This window comes from Maylandia zebra, linkage group LG19, assembly GCF_041146795.1.
Source record: "Maylandia zebra isolate NMK-2024a linkage group LG19, Mzebra_GT3a, whole genome shotgun sequence".
Lineage (NCBI taxonomy): Eukaryota > Metazoa > Chordata > Actinopteri > Cichliformes > Cichlidae > Maylandia > Maylandia zebra.
In genome coordinates, this window is record NC_135185.1 from 30,194,002 (window position 1) to 30,216,938 (window position 22,937).

The 22,937-nt window shown below is 41.2% G+C and overlaps 2 protein-coding genes across 3 annotated transcripts; both read left to right on the forward strand.

Annotated features, from left to right (window-relative positions):
* Positions 1–281: 281 nt before the first annotated feature.
* lin52 (lin-52 DREAM MuvB core complex component) lies at positions 282–12,458 on the forward strand. Its single transcript, XM_004540732.5, has 6 exons — positions 282–406; positions 2,434–2,508; positions 2,594–2,631; positions 2,731–2,797; positions 2,986–3,069; positions 12,061–12,458. The coding sequence occupies exons 1-6, from the start codon at positions 388–390 to the stop codon at positions 12,114–12,116; spliced, it is 339 nt and encodes a 112-aa protein (XP_004540789.1). The 5' UTR covers positions 282–387; the 3' UTR covers positions 12,117–12,458.
* A 3,761-nt stretch (positions 12,459–16,219) lies between these two features.
* On the forward strand, positions 16,220–22,228 carry vsx2 (visual system homeobox 2). Of its 2 annotated transcripts, none has more exons than XM_004540734.3 (5): positions 16,220–17,139; positions 17,527–17,611; positions 18,098–18,221; positions 20,664–20,844; positions 21,283–22,228. In XM_004540734.3, the coding sequence occupies exons 1-5, from the start codon at positions 16,722–16,724 to the stop codon at positions 21,597–21,599; spliced, it is 1,125 nt and encodes a 374-aa protein (XP_004540791.1). In that variant the 5' UTR covers positions 16,220–16,721; the 3' UTR covers positions 21,600–22,228. The 2 variants fall into 2 exon arrangements, with proteins under 2 accessions (XP_004540791.1, XP_004540790.1); XM_004540733.3 differs by having other exon boundaries at positions 16,222–17,139; positions 21,220–22,228.
* Positions 22,229–22,937: the final 709 nt, after the last annotated feature.

The window sequence follows — 22,937 nt, forward strand, 5'->3', positions numbered from 1 at the left end:
CATAGAGTTCAAAAGATCATTCCAGTAATATCCATGTAAAAACATAAAAAGTAACACTGCAACAGCTTGATATTGGTCCCCTTGAAAATAATTACATATAATATAATACATTGCTTTGGTTGCAGGTGTATAAACATATTCCTGTGCTCCCAAAGTTATATTGTTAGTTTAAATGTAGGAACCGAAGTCACCCCGACCCAAATATAACCGTCAGTTACTTAATGTTCGTTGTATTTTTTTCTGACTTGAACTTAATGCTGGATATAACAATAAACCGGCGGGCCGCCTGGTGGCGTGTTTCTGAAGTACACCACATACACTCGTCAACTGTCAGAGCTGCTGCTGCCGCTGCCATTGGCTGTCGTTTATCACGTGATTATTGTGAAGATGGCGTCTCCAAATGGAGGTAAATTCTAATTCTTTACCCTGCGACGCTGTGTATAAAATGTAAAATTGAGATCTTTAAGCACATTAAACCGTTAAGAACTATAATCCTGTTTTATTTGAACACCCACAGACGACAGAATACGCATGTTAGTGCCGTATTTTTGCTGTTTGGACATGTTTTTCCGTTGGCTAAAGCCCTCACTAGCCCCGGTGTTCGGTCCAGTAAATGGGGAAGAAGAGCGGGTAGCAAGCTTGAATTCTTTCGTGTAGTCTGACTCACAGAGCTGAAGCTGTGCATCCTGCTAGCTAAAATATTAGCTGTTAGTTACTGCTGTACTACTAACAGGTTAAATCATCCCTCCTTAGACCAGTTTCATAACAAGTGTAATGTTTTTGTTTTGGTTGTATTGCTTTCTTCTTCTTTTTTTTCCCGACGTTTTTTTTCTGTGTTGTACATCTCGTTATTCTTATTACTGGAAGCTGTGTACTTGAAATTGATCATCTTGTATGTTTAACAGTAAAGCACCGTGTGTTTTACAGATGACTGTAGACACTCACTGTTGTACCTCTCTCGTGATTTCATCCATACAAATTGAGAGTAATTTGACCTAAAATTTAACATTGCAATCCATCCAATCTAGTCTTTGTGTAATTTGACATACTTTGACATTTTCCTCAGATGCACATTGCATTCTGTAAATATGCCAGGTTTGGGGGTAATAGCTCTTTGGGTTCCTTGATGTGCGAAATGCTATTTTATATTTTCAGTCCGTGTTATATTTGTCATTTCTTTGTAGATTCAACTGAAGAAATTAGAGAAAATTATGTTTTGCAATTGGCTGCTAGTAACAAAGTGCCTAATACCTCTTGAGTTTAGTGCTTTTGTATGCTTGAATGAATTCATAAATCAGTGTTAAGTGGTTTGACAAACAATCCTCTGAAAATGGTCAGCTATTAATCATAAGGTGGAAAATAAGGGGAAAAGTAACAAATGGCCAAAGAAAAACTACTAGCCAACACTGGTCAAAGTCTGGCTCAGTGGAAGGAAAATGCAAAGAAATGATGGGTGGCTCAAGACTTTTGCACTGTACTGTACATGACATTAAACATGGAAGAAGATGCCCAAGGCTGTTAAAATAAGGTGTTATCACACAATTTGCCCAACAGATTGGCTCTGACCCAATTTTCTGCCTGTATTGTCACTACTGTGTGCAGGTCATGTTACTGCTGAGCAGATAATGGTGCACAGTCAATCAGTGTTTGTGAAAGTTTGTGAAATACATTGTTGGAAAGCTGGTAAACAGCCCAGCATTTTCCACTTTTTATATAATTGTGACATGCTGTAAGTATACATAGACAACTTAATTCTATGTTAATTCTTAAGGCTATTACATCCCTGTAATTTCACTGAAACACCATTCTTGCTAAACATAGATCCTTATCTGTTATTTTTTAATGGAGCGCCTTGTGACTTATCAGTCCAAAATAAGGTTTAGTGACTGTGAGTACCATAGAATCTGATATAGATGGGACCATTGTTATTCTATAATCAAAATAGAATTGTTTTTAATTATATGATAAAGGTGATTATTAAACACAGCTATGTATTGATTTTAGGAGACCCATGTTTTTCTGAACAAGTGAACCCGAATCATGCTGACAAAATTCCCTCCTCATAACAGAGACACTTAAACCCTGCTGGCTACAGTTTAACAAGTATCTAAAAACCACTTATTCAGGATTATTCAGTGTTGCAGGGAGAATGGACCCTATCACAACTGTCACTGGGTGAAAGATTTTTTTTTTTTTATAAAGATGTTTTTACTCTGTAAAAATCCATCCATCTATTTAGTGCCTAGCTCGTCAGATGCCTGAGGTGGCTCCTTCTGATGCAGAGGAATATTAGCTCTAAGAAAACGCTGAAACATCATTTTGCCACTTGCATCCACAATGTCATTCTTGTATTCGTCGCCCACAGTTCGTCCCTCGTGGTTACAGTAGGAACATAAATCTACTGGCTCTAATTTGTTTTCTTTGTCTTGATAGGTGATGATTTTGAGTCGTCATTGCTGAGTTTTGAGAAGTTGGATAGAGCGTCACCAGACTTGTGGCCAGAGCAGTGTAAGTTTATCTCCTGCTCCTATGTGACTGGTTACCGTAGCTTTTATTATGCATAAACTTTATTATTCTCTGATCTCTCATACAGTGCCTGGAGTTGCAGAATTTGCTGCATCTTGTAAAACTGTGAGTTAGATTTAATATGGCTGAGTTTGAGTTACACATTAGAAACATAAATAGGCTTGTCACACTTCATGATGTGTGATCTGTAACTCTTTATCACAGCCCATCTGCAATTCACCTCCAAAATGGATGTCAGATCTGGAGAGTGAGGATATTGAAATGTTGAAAGGTTGGTCCAAATAGCTAAAATTATGGGGTTTTTTCCAGACAGATTTTTCAATTTACTTGTTACAGTTGGTGTTAAACAGAAAGACTGGTGGACAGAAGCAGACTTAATATATAATCCTGTCAAAATGGTTAACATTTTGCTGAAGTTAGGTTAGCGCTTTTATTATGGGTCTTGTTATCCTTCTGTAGAGCTGGGTAGCCTGACCACAGCCAACCTGATGGAGAAGGTCAAAGGACTTCAGAATCTAGCATACCAACTGGGCTTAGAGGAGTGTAAGTACACAAACAGCACACACATGCCAGTGTACAGATAATCCAGCCTTTATACCTTTAAAATCACTGAGAGTGCGAAAAGGATGTGGTCACATGTTACCACTAGATGGTGCTCATAGGCCTCTCTTGGGTTTTGCTTCTCTGTCTGGAAGAAGTAACTTCCCAGCCTCTTTAAGAATCATAACACTGAGAAATCCTAATAGATTTAAGTTCACGTGGGCCTGTATGCTTTTGTCCAAAGACAGAAAAAAAAATGAAAATGTAACTTCAACTCCCAAAGCTTGTGTCTAACAGCAAGCATGTTGACCTCAACGCCTTAAATACCGTATTTAGGGTAATATTGGTAAACTTGAATGGTAAGAAAGAAAAGTATGCCCAGAGGAGACAAATGCCTAAGCATTTGATGGATGCAAAATCTATTTTTAATCCATTCCCCCAGTGCCACCATTGTCATAATCCTTGTGGAGTGTGGATTAGAGAGATGTAGCTAAGTGCTCATATTTCCCGAAGAGAAAAATCGGTTTTAATTTTTCCAGTTTAGAAGCATGCAAGTGGTGAAAAACTGTGATATACCCCTGTCATGGCAATACAACCTTAGCATTTTTTTATGCTTACAAATATACATGGAAAGTTTGCTAACTCAATTAAATTACCACCTAAGGGCAAAATGGTCAGATTTTGGCTCAATTACACTAGAAGTGCAGTACTTTGTAAGAGTCAATAAAGACAATCTGAGCCAAATAATGCAAAAAATAATATGGATAGGCTTTGATAAAAATTTGAAAGCAGCACATGTTCAACTGTCTAACAATGTGAGATTTTTAGATGGTTGAGTGATTTTAATGGCAAAGATTTGCTACAATGCTCTCATCTACAAATGTCTGTCGGTACATAAATATTAACAGGGTGCCTGTGCTTTAGTTGCATAAGCCATAACTTTAAAATCTATTTAGTTGAAAAATGTCTGATCTCCCAGCCTTTGCCTAAACCAGGAGAAGCATGTAATCTGGCTGGTATAAAGATGTTAGCTGTCATAGGTGCAGGACTGCAGGCTTTGCAATCATGTCATGTACCCCGGGATGACGGGACGCAATGACGGTTATTATTGGTGTCAGAGCAGCCCTGTAATCGGTGCCTGTTTAATGCTCTCTGGTTTAATTTTCTCCTTTTCCGGGCTGTCAGGGGAGGCCTTGTAAATCTCAGCTACTTTTTCATCATGTTTGTGCACTCTTCAGTACCCGTAAACATACTCCACAGAGGCATGGCAGAGCGAGGGCAGAGGACAGGATTTACTGCCCTCCCCCCTTCAACATGTGGACCATTAAAGTTGGAGCTGGTTAATGGCAGAGCACAATCAAGTAGTGAAAACCCGCCCACCATACTGCAGTGAGAAAGGAGATTTGAACCAGAAATGTCCCTTTTCCTAGAATGCGCTTAAGCAGAATTAGTGTAGGTTTTTGCTTTTTCTAATATTTGTACATATGTATGTAACATGGATATGAGGGGGATAAGGACACAGCCTCCTCCCACAAGCAACCCTAAAAAAGGGCTGTGTGATGCTGGCCCAGTTAGTCCCAGAGGGTTTGGCGCGTGCCTATTCCTCAGGCCCCATCTGTTACTCCGCCCCATGATGAATACCCCTGTCGTGGGCCACTGAGCGTGGGCATCAAGCCTGTGGTCTCTAGGGAAAGCTGAGGACTCTGATAAGTGCTGTTATTGGAGGTAATTGAAAGCTGAGTGTTCCTTTGGGATGCACTGAAGGGCCTCAGCTACTGACACGACTGGTAACACGGCTGCTGGAGCTGGTGGGATTTTGCACTCTCACACTTGTGGCCTCAACTGACTGCCATTTAACATGTCTTCCCTAGAATGTGTCATTAGTTGTTGTTATTGAAGATTCATATTACACAGAACAACAGAAAATTTGTTGTTGTTGTGGTTGTTGAGTGTTTTCATGAACTTATAACAGTGACATCAGATGTTTCTCAGCAGTGGTTACTATAATATATTCAGAACATGCACCCTTTTAAAGTTTTAAAGTTAACCCTAAATATATTTTCCTCCCTCAAAATTTTGCCAGGCGCTAGAACTAATCAAAATAATTTTGTCATCTCCACATTGTTATAAAAATTGTAAGGAAAAATATCACTTATAATTCGATTCCAAAAAAAGAAAAACGACACGACTCGTTGCCTTCTGGGTGTGCAATCATATGTCGTGGCTTCTGTTGCACCCTGCGTTACCTCTCTCCTGCCATGATGCCACCCAGCACATACCCCGGCCAACTCTGTTGCATCTTCTTGTGTGAAGGTGAGACTGAAGGTCACCCTGCTTTGACAGCTCCTAATGGGGCTTCATCCACCACCACCTCCTCCACACCCTTAGGATCAATCTCCGGCCTATTAGAAGCATGCCGCTGCTGAATATGATTGCATTCACTGGGCCCCACTAGTGCTAATGTGCCTCCATCAATCCATCAGGGCGGGCTGACCGCAGGGCGGGTGGTTATGAAGTACCTCAGCTGACAACAGCTGAATGAGGAACAGAGGATACCTCCCCACCACCGCTACCACTCTTCCTCCTCCTCCTAACCTCTGCTAGTTCCCTGTGCTAGCCTTTTTACCTGTCCCCTGCTTTTCTTTGGTCTCATAGTTAGAATGAATGGCAGCGTTGTGGTGCATCTCATTCACAGTGGCACCTCATGTGTGCTGAAAGTAAAATAAGCATCTAGGATGGTTCAATTCTTACCTTCTTAATCATCTTAAGCACTTAGTACCTGTAGGCTTTCTGTTATTAGCTTTCTGAAATTGGCTCCCGCACAGGCATTGCTAAAATATGGATGGGTTTTATTTCATAACTAGCACTAATAATTATACACGTCATCATTCATCATCTTGAAAACTCTTAAGTAGTTCAACAGACATATTGCAAAAGGCTGACATGAGCATCTCCTTCCATGGTAAGCATGTTGCAGCTGTATCTGACAGAGCTTCGTCATATCTTATACAAGAATCAGTGTTGGGGCTGTGTGAGAGAGGCAGAGCTAACACACAAACACACATACTCACTGCTCCTCAGTCCTGCCTGCCTGCTGCTGCCTCCCTGAGCAGATCGGAAATGACACCTCATTTCCATAAAGGCATTAGGAATTCATTGGATTTTCTTTCCCAGCTAATCATAGTGCGGGTGTAAAACCTTTTAGGCTTTTTAATGAATGATTTTTGACTGATTGCCTATTAATAAGGACACCTCTTGAACAGGCATAGGCTGGGGCAGGGGTTGGGAGGTGCAGATGTGTTTGTTTTGGTGTGTGTGTGTGTGTGTGTGTGTGTGTGTGTGTGTGTGTGTCAGCCGGGCGAAAATGCATTGGAGGTGGAGGAGGAGGAGGGGTGGGCCTCTCTCGGTTGGGACATAAAGAGGAACCAGTGGCTCCCCTGGGAAATCACAGCTCGTGTCTGCATCTTAAATATCCCTGTGAAGTATCAATAAGTGGGTAATTGAATTTTGAACACAAACATGAGCGTCAGGTGTATGTGTAGCAAGGCGGGGGTGTTCAGCGGGTGCGTTGGATGAATATGTGTGCCTCCAAGTCCTTCCATGCTTGAGTGTTTGTGTGTGTCATTTCCTCTGTGTCTCCCTCATCCCTGGGGACAAGGGCAGTGAAAGTGGATGTTAAATCCATTAAATAAAGCTTACACCCCGTAATAGCTGAGCACCTCTCGGCGATGGTCATTGAGGGTCAGATAAGTCCTCTTAACGCTTAATGAAAGTGAATCGGGTCCGTCAGACTTGGGGTCTGCGACTTCAGTTAACCCAGGTGGTCATCGGTCCTGGCTTCTAACAGGCATCCGGGAGCTCACTGGGAGCATGTCATTTGGGTGGTGGTGGGGGGGGGGGGGGATTTGGGTTGGGCAAAGTGATGATTACTCTCATTTTATACACAGGGGATTGGTAGGAGGGGGGCTGTTACAATGGCACGCAGATCACTTGTTGTAAATGAGAGGAAAGTGAGATGTTACACCACTGCGTTTCCTCTGCATTTTCCTTTCGTCCACATGGGATTTGGCAAGTGAGGATGATTTACCAGTGTGGAGCAGAAAATTGCAGCAACATTTGGGTTGCAACAGTGCAGGCTCTGATACTTCAGAGGGCATATTTCCTGGCATACTTAGCCGCTTGCAGATATAGGTTAATCTCCATTGTTTCAGTGGACCAAATCAGAGCCAAAATCCACATCCAGAGGGTATGGGGCTGATAAGGTACAATTTCTTATTATTTTTTTTAAATTTGCAAATCAAGCCAAGGGGAATGTTTAATTTAGGTAAAATTGACATATATTGTATGTTGTGGCTGTGTTTGATAACCTACCATAACATATGATGATGGAATCTGTGGCCATTAGGGCTAAATGATAATTAGATGGTAACAAATCAACAGGACAAGGCGATGGCCTGCAGAATCCATGAGGTGCCATTTAGTATGGATGGTAGTCGTAACAAGATGCTGATTAACTTAGTGCAAAATTAGTGATTGACCTTTCTAATCAACTAAACAAATCTCTAAGTCTCCCTAATCAGTATTGATCTGATCTCTTCGGGTGTATGACAAAGCCTGTGTGTATGTGTTTGTGTGCGTTGGTCAGCAAGCTTTTGAGTGAGTCAGGTTTTCTGTAGTAATGCTCTTTTGTTTATTTTCCAAAAATGAACAGCTATTGGAGTCTCTTTTGATCAGTCATAGAAAATCTCGAAAAGACAGATCCAGCAAAATAAACATTGTAATTAAGATCAACCACTTATTGTTACATTTTATCTGAGATACATAATTTCGTCTGAGTGTGTTTACAGTATATGGCAATCTATGTGTGATTTTTGGGTTGTGAGGGTACCACTTTGGTCCGTCTATACTTTGTAAACATGGATGCTGGGCTCAAATCCAAAATGAGTTACAGGGAAAAGAGAACATGGATACGAAGTAGAAAACACTGGCTGTATCCCAATTCAGGGTCTGCAGCCTTAACAGCCCACAAGGGCCGCGTACTTAAAGACCGCTAAGGCCGGAAGTGTGAGGCTTGTGAAATGGGACGCTCTAGCCTCCGTTGCGCTGCCCAGGTTGCCTAGCAACCATGATACTAACAGCTGGAAACGTGTCATACAGCTGTGTTTGACAGAAATGAAGGACAAAATCTTTTGTTCATTTGTTTGTTCCTACATGAGCTTTGATCATTCTCTGTGAGATTAAGCTCAGCTATTGAACGGCGTATATTTTAAAGTAAAGGCTTTAAAACCAAGTTAGTACAAACGTCACTAACATCACATAACTTTGCAGACATGTGGCCAACAGGAATGTTTTAATGTTCTTCGTTATTAAACATTTGCACATAAATAAGTGACATAATATTCAGTACTTACTTAAAGTTTAAAGTTTACTCTTCGGGCGCCCCTCATCCGCCGTTTTTTTCCGGCAAAATTATCCACACCCAGCGCCGCGCTATGCATTCTGGGATACGTTGGGTCACAAAGTCTACACCGCCACGTCCTTAAAATTCAGGGAAATGAAGGACGCATTTGAGGGCCGCATTTCGAGCAGCCCTTGAATTGGGACAGCCTTCGTCGCGTCGCTGTGACATAATCGGCCTTAAAATGCGGCCTTTAAGGCTGCAGACCCTGAATTGGGACACAGCCATTGACGTGCAAATGCAGTCTGAATGGGAGAAGACAAAGGCTGTCTTCAAAATTTTATTTATGTCTAGTCTACTCAGTCCTGCAATAAAAAGTGTGATTATTGTGCACTAACTAGATAACCACTGCAGACAGCTGTTAACATATATCTTCCCTTGCAATAGTTTTTGTCTTGTCTTTCCCCTCAACCCCCAACCAGTCATGGCATCTGGCTGCTCTGTCCTGAACCTTGTTCTGATGGAGGTCTCTTCCTGTTAAAAGGGAGTTCTTCCTTCTCACTGTCACCAAGTGCTCGCTTATATCTGATTGTTGGAGTTTACTCTCTAATATTGTAATGTCATTACGTTCAGGTCACTCTTGTTGTATGTTGGCGCTAAAAAATAAAATTGAATTGAACTGTGTGACTGAGAGATTTTGTACTTTACTTGAATATATCATCACTCCACAAATAGGCATAATTTTTATTATCCCTGTTGCATGAACAGCAGAATGCTGCACCACATTTAAGGCCATAGACTCTACTACGTTGCTGTTTTTTCTGTACATTGTAGCTGTCATATCTCTGAGCATCTATAAAAATTCTGTACATGAGTATATTACAGAAGCATGCTGGAGGCTGCAGCTGTAACAGTGCGGTAAATTTTCAGTGGAATTGCAGAGTAACATTGCTGATGCAAAAGAGCCAAATCCTTTAAAATAATAGCAATAGTAGTAGTAGCTCTCTTGTTTTATACTGCAGATGCAAAAAGCTTCAACTAAAGTCTTAAAAATACTTTTAGAACTTGTTTTAATAGAGGATTTTTATGAAACTGCTTGGGCTACTGCATTGTTAAAACATATGAGGAGTGTTAAGCTGTTTGGAACCAAAAATAAGAGAAAAAACGACAGAGAAATAAAAAGAGAAAAAATACAGACAGTTTTTGTGGATATTCTCAGATTTTGTTAACTTTTTTCAAACATCATACTGGCTTTTGTTATCTTTTAGGTTAAGGTACTTTCAGTTTCAGCTGGACAGAGCCTGTGGTCTGTCTGCAGACAGTGACAGTATATTTAGTTACAGTTTGTTCTCGCTTTGCATTTTTAAAAAACTTTATCACTAACACACAGAGCCCCGCACGCTGCCAGCACTTCTCGTTTTATGAAAATAAATCCCACATTACTATTTCATAACTTTAATTTAATGTCTTTAATGTTATGATATTAGATATTTGAGTTTCTATCTGAGAAAGGGGAGGCTGAAGTGAACCGTAATTAATGAGACATTCAGCAGGGCGCGTAATCTCAGGAGAGGCACTGCTATCTTTGATCTGTTTTACAGGTTGAGCTCGTCACGGGTTGGAGAAATTGATAATAAGAAGGAGAGAAGCATTTCATGTTAAAAATGCAAATATTAACTGCTGCCCTTTTACCGTTCCTTCTGATGCTGCTTCAAATAATAGTGACACCATCTTTCTGCCAGTTTAAGGGTCATCCCAGTGTAATTGCTTTCCCTTGCCTAATTTTGATGGCTTCACTTCAATCTAAAGAATCCTATGCGTGGCCAGAGGTCCGTTGATGACTCCGTTTAGGGTGATTTGAAGAGATGGAAAATTGGAAAATGAACCCATCCCATTCCAGTTAGCATCATCTTCAACCTAATGATGGACACCTCAAGGTGACATGGCCCCCACGCCCAGATGCACCATTATCATTCCACCCTGGGCAACTCATCTAAATTACTAACTGCCCTGGCTTTTTCATTAGCCACATTGGACAGAGGAGGCGGGGCCCCTCTGCACCAGCACACGCAGACACCAAACAGGCGTTATGAAGGTGGGCGACTTTGTGCTTAAAGCCCATTTAAAATAAGTGCTGTCTGCTGCTCTGTCATCATTTATTTGTCTGATGTACAACATTTGTAACAGTAAAGAAGGCGATCTAAGCTTTGTGCTTTTTAAAATCTGTAGTTGAAGCAGAGAGGCTGATCGTCTTCTTATCTCGAGTAGAGTCATTACTGTACCAAGAAGGTGCCTCTGTGGGGTTTATGATGATGCTGCAGGAAACTGTCTGTAGTCTCTATATTCACACTCGGGTTTGTCTTTGATAGAAAAGCCTCAGCAATGATTGGTCTCCCAGAGAAAGCCATTTTAACAAAGGATCTTCAGCAGGGACGATTATGTTTCAAGACTCGGTGCCAAGATGCTGGCAAAACCTTGTTCACTGAATCCCACTTGAATACATTTCTTTATCTGGTGCTATAGTGACAGTAAGCGACTGTGTTGGTAGGGTTGGTCTTTTATTAGTGTGTGGATGTGATAAAATTGCTGTTCATTATACACATTTCAAATTAAATAGCTTACACTCTGTTATAATGGAAAATCTAAACGGTATGAAGACTCATCTCCTGTAGATACAATATAGAAGGATCTATTATGCTCTTTTCCACCTCTTTTTTTTTAAATTTTCACATTTTATTCTATTTTCAGAGTTGAAAATAATCCTCCTTACTGGACTCTTCTCTTCTTTCCTCAATTCTCCCCTTCTTTCTGATTGGCCGCCCCTTAATAACATAACATTTTAATAGCAAGTGAGGCTGCTGCACTCACTGTGTATTATGTTTAAATTTCTTCTCATCTGAAGCATCAGCTTCCACAGAGTTAAATTATAAGAAAAAAGGGAAGAAAACCAACAGATTTAAAACAGTTGTATCCAGAGTTTTAACTAAACTAGCAACTCATAGTTTTTTAGGACAGTGTGCATCTTGTCTGAATAATGTAATATTTCTTGGGGAGGATGACCTGTCACAGCCCCGTACATTTATCAATGGGACCTCTAGGCTGGCAACTACTAAGTTCATTGCGCAACCCTAACAATGAAGCCTTCACTCACTCAATTATTCATCTTAATACTTGAATGAGTATTATGTTTCTGTTAGTGTCTGTCACTATTCATAACCTGTAATCATTTTTGCTTCTTAAATCACATACACATTAATACTTTTATACATGCATAGGTCTAAGTACCTGTACCTCACTACAGCGAGCCAACAATTTTGTAATCACAAGACTCTTTGGTAGTTACGTCTCAATTTTATGTTGATTTTCATGTCCTGGATGAACAGATGTTTGTATAAATTGCCTCCCGATGTGACACTGGAGATATTAAATACATGCTGTGCATTACTAACAAGCTTTTCTGAAGTTGTTAGAGCTGTAACCAAGTGTTGCACAAGACTGATTTGTTTCTGATTTTAACAACTTACTAAGAAGACTGTTGAAAGGTCTCTGACACTGTGCTGTAGTTTATCTAAAATATGTGTTTTCTTGTTTTCCAGCCAGAGAAATGACCAGAGGAAAGTTCCTAAACATCTTGGAGAAGCCCAAGAAGTGATTTATCTTTTTGTTTGGATTTCACAGTGATTGCAGTCGTTGCATTCACCAGTACGCTATGAACATGTTCAGACATTCACAGTCAAGTTCAAGGACTGCATTCTGATTAAATAGAGCAAAATGCTCACTAACATTGCTGATGTCTTCTCATCAGACTCCTCTGTACAACTGCTGTTCTCTAAATAATCTTTTTCTTTTTTTTTGAAAGTTGTTGCTTTTCTCTGGATTTCTCTCTGACTTGTAGATCTACCTTGATTAAATGTTCCCTAATTATTCATACTTTTGAACATGAAACTTTTTTTCAGTTTGTGAAATTATTTAATAAACTATTAAAATGAAAAGATCTTTGCTTTTTTTTTTTTTTTTAAGAATTTAAGTCTCCTGTGACTTGATTACGTTTGCAGCCAAAGGAGCCAACTGTAGTGATGCAAAAGTTTTTAGAGACTGTTCAACTTCTTTTAATTAGGGCAATAACTTCATGCCTCTGCCACTCCACAGAGTGCAGCACCTCTCTGCTGTGGACATGTAAGGAGCTCCGACGTGGGAGTACTTTCTCGGCTATCGGGGCATGTTTTCTTTTTAATGAGCATTGGAAGCAGGGTCTCCTACACAAAACATTGAGTAAAAATAATATTGCTCATTGTCATCGCCGTTAATAAGAGTTGACATAATTACTAGGACCATTTCTTTTCTAATTAGCACACTTCAACGTTGTCGGAGCTAGCGGTCGGGCAAAAAGAGAATCAGACAGGCATGCCGAATGGGAAACAAAAAGAAGTCCATCCGCCATAATTAGGTAAGACAATGCCTCGGACTGTTCTCGGCTGGAGATGTCGCAGGGGCTCTGGCCGCTCACTCCCAACAAGTTACACTTCTCCCCAGGCCGGTAATAAGCCCCCAGTCGTCTTTCCGATTCACACGGACAGAGGCCGCCATTGCCTCACTGGCTTCACCCCTCGTGACCTACACGGACCCTGGCTCACCCCTCCGAAAATATGTATTCATGCAGCACTTTGGCTTTGTCCGTGTTTCTTACTGAAGTGTCCTGGGACGCGCAGTCTGGCGAGCCGCTGACGCAAAGCGTGGACAGAAAAGAAGCCCAGCCCGTCTTTATTTATGGCCTCAAGAAGCTGAAGGCCTGTGCACGCTTCTTAAGCTGGAGTTTGTCATTCGGGTGCTGAGAAACATTAGAAATAAAACCAGGGATCAAACTGAAGAATTATTTTTTTAGATCTGATCCCACCAAGTCTCACCAATGACTTGTGACGCGGTGGCTTTATGAAGTTAAAACATTTACTGATAATTTGTAGATATTTTAAAGCCACAAAAAATAAACTGAGTGTTTCCAGTTTTATCGTCTCTATTCTCTTTTCGGAAGGCCTTCGTTTATTAATGCATTCAATAACTTTAAAGCGCATTACACTTCCTAGTTTGCTAAAAGGTGAAGTCCCTCTAGATATAAATATTAAAAACTACTTTCATATTATCTGTGAAAGCCCCCACACAAAAACGTGTAATAATGTTATATCAAAACAGGACAAGTTAATAGTTTGTGAGGGGATTGGTTGAAATCATGCAAATTCTATTCATATTAAAGTGCAGAAGCTTAGATTATGCATTCTTTTATTTATGCTCTACAGAGTGCATTTGACGATGTTGTGATTCTAATCGTAGGCTGTTGCAGAACTTATACACATTATAAAAAAGTGCATTATTTTAAAGTCAGTGTGTCTGCATTTCCCGCATTTATGCATTCAGTGCAACAACTGTGCCCATTTGAAGTGCCCCTGCCGTCTGTGGGACTGGCTGAATGTAGACACCTGTTGATGCTGACTGGCGAACATTGATCAGTCTGCTGAGCGCTGACGTGTTAAACGAGCTGACATCCTCAATATGGTGTACGCACTGTGGCTTCCTGTCACCCGTATAGCCTCAGTCCAGCCAAGCAGTCTCTTCGAGAAACGGGTCAGTCCCCGCAGAGCTGGTCATCCATATGGAGGGAGAAAAAAAAGAGAAACACTCCATCCATCCGCAGTGCGTTGCCCTGACCTCACGTAGCCTCTGTGCCCCGACAAACGTCAATCCGATGTGCCCCGAGTCCTTAAATTAGCTGTCAATTAGTGCAAATTAATCAACTCCTCGCCTAATTAAGCAATGCCGACGGGCAGCTACCAAACATGCCATTGTGGAGGAGCCATGAGAAAGCTGCGGGGCTTGCAAACTCTTTCAGTATACCGGGGGAGGAGGAGAGGGGAGGAGGGCATCGCATAACATCATGCCCTGGAAGTGCTTTGGGAAAGCAGAGGCTTTTGGCTGAGCTTTAGTAGTCCCCCCCCCTCCCTGACTCGGCGCTACATGTGCGCTGTCATCAAGTTGCCTGCACCTTGTTTCAACACCGAGGATTCAAACTGATTGAGCACCCACACCTCTTGCATAAGACGTTTCTGTTTTGTTTTTTGAACAGTTTGACAACAGTCAGATTGGACACCTCAAAAGAAAGCCACAGGCAGTCCATGTGACTTATCCATTCACCAGTGTGTGTGTGTGTGTGTGTGTGTGTGTGTGTGTGTGTGTGTGTGTGTGTGTGTGTGTGTGTGTGTGTGTGTGTGAATACGCTGCATTGGCCTTTTTATTTTTAACATTTTAAATCTCACAGCTGTTTTAGCAGAGCCTCACCTTCTGCAGGCCACTCCTCTCTGAAAGCTGCTTTCATTTCCAAATGTTTGAGGACACGCAGCACGGAAGCACGAAGAGCGGGGGGAAGAAAAGAAATGATGTAGGGTGTGTGTGTATGTGCGTTCTCGGAGGGGGAGGGGGGTAAATAAACAAACTGAAAAAAACAAACAAATCCAACAGCTGTTTTCTTTTTAATCTACATGCGTTAGATCCTGCAGGTCTTTGATGGGCAACCTAATCTACACGAATGACTGAACTAAATCTTCCCTTAATCTCGAGCCCTATTAGTCATCCTCTCTTCTGCATGTAAATCCGCACGGACCAGTTTTCAGAGGAGATGGACTAATAAAAGTAAACACAAAGGAGGAACCATCCTACTACCGACAAAATCATGAGAAGAGAAGAAAAAAACGTATAGATTGCAACAGGAGTGATGATTGAGTGAGAGGGAGGGAACTAAGTTCCCTGTAGTTGCCATGTCCCTGTGACTCGCACTCTTCCTTGTTAATAAATGACTCGATCCCAGCGGGCCGATGTGCCATTAGCATATCCTAATAACATTGACTTCGTCATTAATAGAATTTCCACCAAATAGGGCCTAATTAGTTTCAACTGGCCAACCACTGATTGCAATAAATATTTTTTTCTCCTTCTTAATAGTCAAATTTTAAAGTCTTGATCAGCTGAGGCTCTGAGCTCCACCAGACTCTTCTTTCCATAACGGAGACCCACGCTTTCACCACCCACATGACTCATTCCCACAGGTTTTAATTAGAATGATATACCTGTGACGATGCTGATTTTACCACACAGATTGCTTTTTTGCATAATACTGGCACGTTTACCTCAGTAAAGAAAGTAAATGAAAAACATTTGCATCATCTCTGCACACAGCGGGCAAATCCCTGTCCTCTGTGCTTTCCAAATAAATGTATCATAAGTATTTTTTTTAAAAGAAAACTGTTAAATTATCCTTATAAGATTTTTTATTTTTAACATTTTGGTCCGCATCTTTAATAATAATAATAAAGATAAAGGTCATTAAAACCGTAACGCAAAGAAACATTTTTTCTTTTGTTGTGTTATTGCAATAAAATGAATGAAATTATTATGTTATAATTTATTATTATTATAATTTATTATTATTATTATAATTTATTATTATTATTATTATTATTATTATTATTATTATTATTATTATTATTATTATAAAACAAAAAAACATGCTGTGGGAGTTTCTTGTTAGTTTTGTATTATTTTGTGTGTTCGTTGCTCATATTCTGTTTAATTTCCCACATCCTCCAAGAAAAATCCCCCTGTGGTTTATAATCTGTGTAGTCTGCTGCTGCTGTGGGATTAACGCTGTGCAGGACCGTGCAGCGCAGACTGTGTCCATGTCGTCCAGCTGTCGTTTTTGGGAGGGCCTTTGATTTGCGTGTGATGAGTTTCCCACAGCATCTGGAGATCAATTATCCACTCCTATGAGCCAGTGGTTGGGCAGAGAGAACTGGCTTTGTGTGTGTGTGTGTGTGTGTGTGTGTGTGTGTGTGTGTGTGTGTGTGTGTGTGTGTGTGTGTGTGTGTGTGTGTCTGTTCCATCGCTCATTGTTCGTATTTCTTCCAACAGATTGCAAACTTAAAGATCGCTTGTTCCTCTTTACCTCGGATCTAGTCTTCATTTATCCACGCAGTCCTCAGGAAAACACAGATATCCATTCGGGAGGGCGTATAATGCATCCATGATCCACAGGAATCCCGAATCCTTGCAGCTGATTGGCTGCTGGTTCTGCCTCTTGTTGGGATGGACCTGTTGGATAAAAGGACCATTTTCTAAAGGGCTCTTGTGTGTTAAGCAGAGGATCATGCACTGGGGACCGTCCTGTTAGACGCCGTGATAAGAAACAGGCCTTTCAAGGAACATCGGAGACACTATGACGGGGAAACAGGGCTCCGTGTTGTCGGAAAGTTTAAATCTATCGGAGAAAACCTCTCTGGGTGTTAATGGAGGGAGTAACAGCCACCAGCCGAAGAGCGGCGCGACCAATCCACCGCCCAGGTGCACCGGCTTCGGCATCCAAGAGATACTGGGTCTGAATAAGGAGCCATCCGCAGCCCCGAGGAGCCCACTGGCCTCGCTGCCGGCCGGGGCGCACCTTATCGCCGCCAGGTCCATGCTGGGCCCCGCCGGCGTGGGTGTCGGGATGGGATTAATCGGCCCTGGTGGGATTCCATCGTTTTACAGCCAGCCAGCGTTTTTGGAGACTGTGCTGTCTGACGGGCAAGATGTTCACCTGCAGCCCCACAGCAGGTCCGTGGGCCCGCTGGACACCAGCCAGTCTGCCAGCTCAGGTGATCTGCAGTCACTTTCTAATGATTCATAGCCGTGAAATTATTACAGCAGTTATATTATTATCGCATTTCCACTCACTGTGTTACTGTGGATTAAGACAGATTCCAGATTTCTTCCATTTCCTCCTCCTCCTCCTCCTCCTCATCATCATCATCATCATCATTATTATTATTATTATTATTATTATTATTATTATTATTATTATTATTATTATTATTATTATTATTATTAATAATAATAATAATAATAATAGTAATAGTAGTATTAGTATCGTGTTTGAACTGGAATGTTTTAGGCTGTGACAGGTTTATTTAAACCTGTGCTGTGTCGTTGCAAACATTTGCTCTGATCTTTTAATTTCATTTAACATTACGTCTTCTTCTCAGACTCTGAAGATTTGTCTTCTAATGAACGAAAACTCTCCAAGTCGTCAGTAAGTCAGAGCAAGAAAAGGAAGAAAAGACGCCACCGGTTAGTGCTGATTTCTGGATTTCAGGGGGGAAAATGATGAAAATGTTAAATTTCATGTTAATACAACATCCCTTTGTTCAACTTAATAAAATAAAATAAAATGCACAGTGGCTGTTATTCTTACATTTTTAATTTCTAATTTTTGGTCTTACTCTTTCTTTGGCACTCACAACTGTGCACATAAGGATTTACTGCACGTGAGCTTTTATTTTCTCAAATTATTGCCATCTAGGCAAATTGAAAAAAAAATTATTTGAAAAACAGGGTAATGTTATGATTAGTTTTTATTTAAGTTATTAAAACTGGCACTTAAAGCTGAACGCCTTTTTAGCTTTTCTCCAGTGCAAATTGTGTGTGTTAAAACATGCACATGTATTCATTAGTTTGTCAGAAAGAAAAAAATCGGGTTTTTGCGTGTGCGTGTGTTTTTTGTTTTCAAAGCACATTAATATATATTTCTCGCCTGTATTTAACCTGTTTCCACAGGACCATATTCACCTCGTATCAGCTGGAGGAGCTAGAAAAGGCATTTAATGAAGCGCACTACCCGGATGTTTATGCCCGAGAGATGCTGGCCATGAAAACAGAGCTACCTGAAGACAGGATACAGGTATAAAAACCCCTGATAATTATAATAAGAAATTATAAAAAAATTATGAATATTTATTGAATTAGAAAAAAAAGACCATGGAGCTTTTCCAATTTTTCTTTTTTTTTTTTGCTGTTCAAAGAATTTTATTTTATTTTATATGAAGTATAAAGTTGTTCGGTTATTTCAATCTACTTTTGCCCAGTTGTGCCTGTAAAAATGCGACGTTTCATATTATTCATTTAAAATATAAAGGAATGCTTCATTTGAAGCATAGTTTTATTTGTACATATTTTTTTCGTACAGCTGCTTTGCACATACGAACAACAGGCTAATCAAAGCAACAGCAGAGTGAAAGTATCTCATAGTGTTTCACATTCATTTCGTTGTATTCAAAGGATTCGATCTAATTTTACATTTTTAAACAGCGCATCTGGGCTTTGTGGGCCATTCTGAAAAAATAAGCAACAGTCTCTTTAAAACCGGGTTCGTTCTGAACTCATCTGCCGTAATGATTTGTGTGAATATTCTAATCGCTCTCCTCATGAATATGCACCTGTTCGGGCGAATGCGCTTCGCTCATCCTTCACCTTTCCATCAGTGCTAATAACCCGCTGTAATATTTGAGTGGAGGCCGCCAGCTGCCCCTGATGCTGCTCTGATGTTAAAGGGACGATGGTCTAAGTGAGCCCCAGCAAATCGATCAGCGATGGGGCCCCCCTTCCTCCTCCCCTTCCTCCTCTTCCTCCTCCTCCCGTCTGAACAAAGACTGCTCTCCTCCAGCATCCGCGCCAGGACAGATAATCTCTCATCAGGCGCAGTTGGATGTGAAACAATTTGTTCTCAGAGAAGGAGCCGCTAACGACCTAATCAAGCTATCAAGGCGGAAGAAGATTGCAGTGTGACCTGGACCATCCATCTGCCGGGGTGCCTTTTAATCTCGTTCTCATTACCGGGCTGCAACAGTAGGGCCTGGAATAAATAATAAAAGGAAATAAATAAATAACCCTGCTCCCATCCTAAATAAAATTAACACCCAATTTTCTCATTGAGTGTAATTAGTTAAATCAGACGAGCTCGGGAGGCTGGCTGCTGCTGCTGCTTGGAGAGAGACGCAGGGAGTTCAAATGAAATAACTACATTGAATTTATTAGCATGGGTCAATAGCGCTGATCCCACGAGTCCCGGTAGTTTAATTTCCCGTGATATTTGCCCGCCTGCCCACCATCGATTGGGCCTGAAATTAACTTATTTTTCAATCAGCCTCGGCGTGCCCCTGGGTCGCTCCTCCTCGCGGCTTACACACTGGCTTCTTTTTAAGGGGCACATAAGCAATTTCTCATTAAAAAAAGTATCTTGTATGAAATAAGGGTTATCCATCAGAATTACCAGAAGAAAAAAATCTAATAAAAAAGCTTGAAAACGATTTGATCGCTTTCGATTTAAAATCTGTCCTCGCTCGAGTCTTCTTTCTGCCCTCCCACCTTCCTCCTCTCTCAGAGCCAGAGGTGCCTAAGCTGAGTGCTTAACAATCCTGTGTTGTGCTATACAATCAATTTGGCCTCTCTCTTTCTCTCAGCGCACACACAGACACTCCGGGCTTTAAGCAGTTTGCTGGCTGTAGCCAAGTGAAGTGTCTTGTTGTGTCACACCATCTATAATGCCACCAGGTAGTTTGCGATAAGCAGTGACAGGAGGCAGAGATCTGTTACACCTGGAGCCTGCAGGCTATGGGAAATCAATGGACTCAAGCAAAACAGGACTTAAGTTGTTATCTTAAGTCACTTTGAATCGCACTGGATTCCTAAATGGATCATCTTTAAAATAGCTAAGACTAGGCTTAACATTTCTAAAAGGGTGCTTTTAGAAAAGCCTAAAATGGCAGTAAGTGGATGGAATGGATTAATTAGTTACATTTTAGGAGGGTTTGATGATCCCTTCTGGAAACGTTTGAATTAGAATTTCTTTGTCATCGTTAAGCGTTTATTATTGGACTAACAGCACGTTTTGGCTGGATAAACACAACTCAAACCGATTTTTTTCCTCAATATTTGCTCTCATCGGTGGCTTAGAAGATATGCAGACGATCCATCAAAAAAGCCCAAACCTGTTTAGGATACAAATTGTTGCATCTTGCACATAATGCAGCAGATTCAATAAGATTGCCATTGTGAAACAGTCTGCCACGGTGAAACTCCTCTGATTTCCTCTTCTTGTGGTTCCCAAATTACTGAAAACTCATTCCCAATATCCTCTGTAACAGTAATCAAAAGCCCCAACACTATTCAAGTCCATCTCGGCTGTTTCCAAAAACTATTCATTCAAAATTAAAAGGTTATTTGAATGAATCAAATTGAATCTCTTGCACGTATTTTGGCCTCTGCTGCAGTGACCTGAAATCTGATCAATATGATGACTTAAGCGATATAGCTAAAAACTGGGGAACTTCTTCCTGTGTTACAGGTGTGGTTTCAGAACCGGAGGGCCAAGTGGAGGAAGAGGGAGAAATGCTGGGGTCGCAGCACAGTGATGGCTGAATATGGACTGTATGGAGCCATGGTGAGGCATTCAATCCCTCTGCCAGAGTCCATCCTCAAGTCTGCAAAGGATGGTATCATGGAGTCCTGCGCCCCCTGGCTGCTTGGTGAGGCTTTTGTTTTACTTTTACTGATTTTTCCGCTTTTGTTTTTCTAATTCATCCATTTTTGTAGATGTAAAGCACATCTTAGCTGCACAGTTCAGTCAGTTAGTGATGACTGAGTAATCATAATTTTAAATAATCAGAGGTTGCACTTCATTGAGTTAACAAGCTGAGATTAATGCGTTTATTCTGACTTTCCACAAGTACCCCGTGTCTTGTTCCCTTTCCCCCCTAAGCATGACCTTTTAAAACTAATATATTTCCTAAATTGAAATCAGCATGCAAAATATTTTTCATCCAGTACCCTGGTCATGCATTGCCACTGTCCATTTAAACATTATTTTCTAAACCGCAACTGTTTTTGCTTGCTATTTTCAGTCCAGGATGGCTTACCAATCAACAGACGCTATTCTAAATCTGAATACCCGCAACTCTTTGCAGGGATGCACAAAAAGTCCGTGGAGGCTGGAGCACCCCCGCCGTCAGGAAAGGACGATGCACCCCAGCAGCCGAGCTCTCAGAGGGCAGAAGACGCCGAGGCGGAGGAGAAGAGGTCAGAAGGCAAGTCCGTCATTTCTAAAGAGGAACTGAGAGAGAACAGCATTGCCGCGCTCAGGGCCAAGGCACAGGAGCACAGTGCCAAAGTGCTGGGAACAGTTTCTCATGACAGACAGTTGGAGGGCAAACCGGAGAGACAGGAAGCCGAGGAGAAGGCCAGCGACCCCCTGAGTTCACCAGAGGAGCAAAAAAGTCCATAGAGACTGTCGAATTCGCTGAGGACTCTTGTTTTCACGAGTGAACCCAGTGGTCTGGCTGCTTTAAGCATGGACCTACCTGGTATGACTCACTGTCCTGCAGATGGTCTGCATCTGGACTCCTTTAAGGAGAAAACTCATCTGGTTTGCTGCTGCACACAAGATGCAAATGCACTTTCCCCCCCTCCCTGATTCACTTCAAAACATACAGCTGTTGCTTGATCATCATATAGAAAGGTTGAAAAGAGCAAGAGTGAGAAATATCCCTGTATATAGATCCCGCAATTATATAGAGACAGCCAGATGAGCAGAATTTCATCCAGTGCAACATGAAGTACTTGCAACGAGCAGTCAGTGTGTCAAAGTCTGCATTTCATTTTAACCTTTGCTTGTACAGTTACTAAGTGCTGGCGTTTTAGATAAGAGGCGCCCCACCGACAGAACTCTTTCAAGAGAAAGAAAGTAAATGTTGTCCTATATCGTGCTGTAAATAATTGATATATTAATCGCTCCCACTAAAGACACAAATTTGAAATATGTTTTCATGTAGTCTTAAAAATGTTTGTGTTTTCATTTCAAAATATGTATCACTCAAAATACAAAGCATAAAATAGAAATCACTGTTTATTAAATGCGGGTTTTGGTGTCAGTTCTTTTGCTTTAAATGATTCGATTACCACCCTGTTGCTCTAACTATTGAATGGCATTGAAGACCCCCTCCTTGCTGGAGTAGCTACTTGCTGTCACTTGCTGCTCTGCTGGCTGGGCTCATTAGGAGACCGCCCCTGGCTACATGCTTGGGTTAGCCCCCCATAATCCGTCGCAGTTGAGAGCCTTCAATTTCAGATTAAACTAGGGGAACCAGAGCTTTTGGGACAGGAGAAGAGAGTGAAGCAGGATGACCTTAGCCTGATTTCAAATCACTTCAATAGATGCTGTTAGCATCCAACACTCAAGCTCTTTCATCCTCTTATCTGAATACTTAGCCAAAGTCTAACAGCTTCATTTGTTGGTAATCTTCATTTCTCCCCCGGCTGTTTATAAAACTTTCTATCAGGGCATTTGAATTCAGCTTTACAACACATCTACGTGGTCGCATTAGCTATAATCCATATCACATTTCACACACTTTCTAATGGGGCTTCTTAATGAGTTGAACAACTGAGTTCCATTCCAATTAAACAGAGAGCAATTTCAAAAGGCAAGGGATGACTGCGCTCAGTGTGGCCCCAGAGTGAATGGCTCTCAGTTCGAAATCATGATGTCAGTCGATAGGGAAAAGGTTGTTAATTACTTTGTTGACAGAGATAAGTATACATACAATCAACAATGATGGGTAAA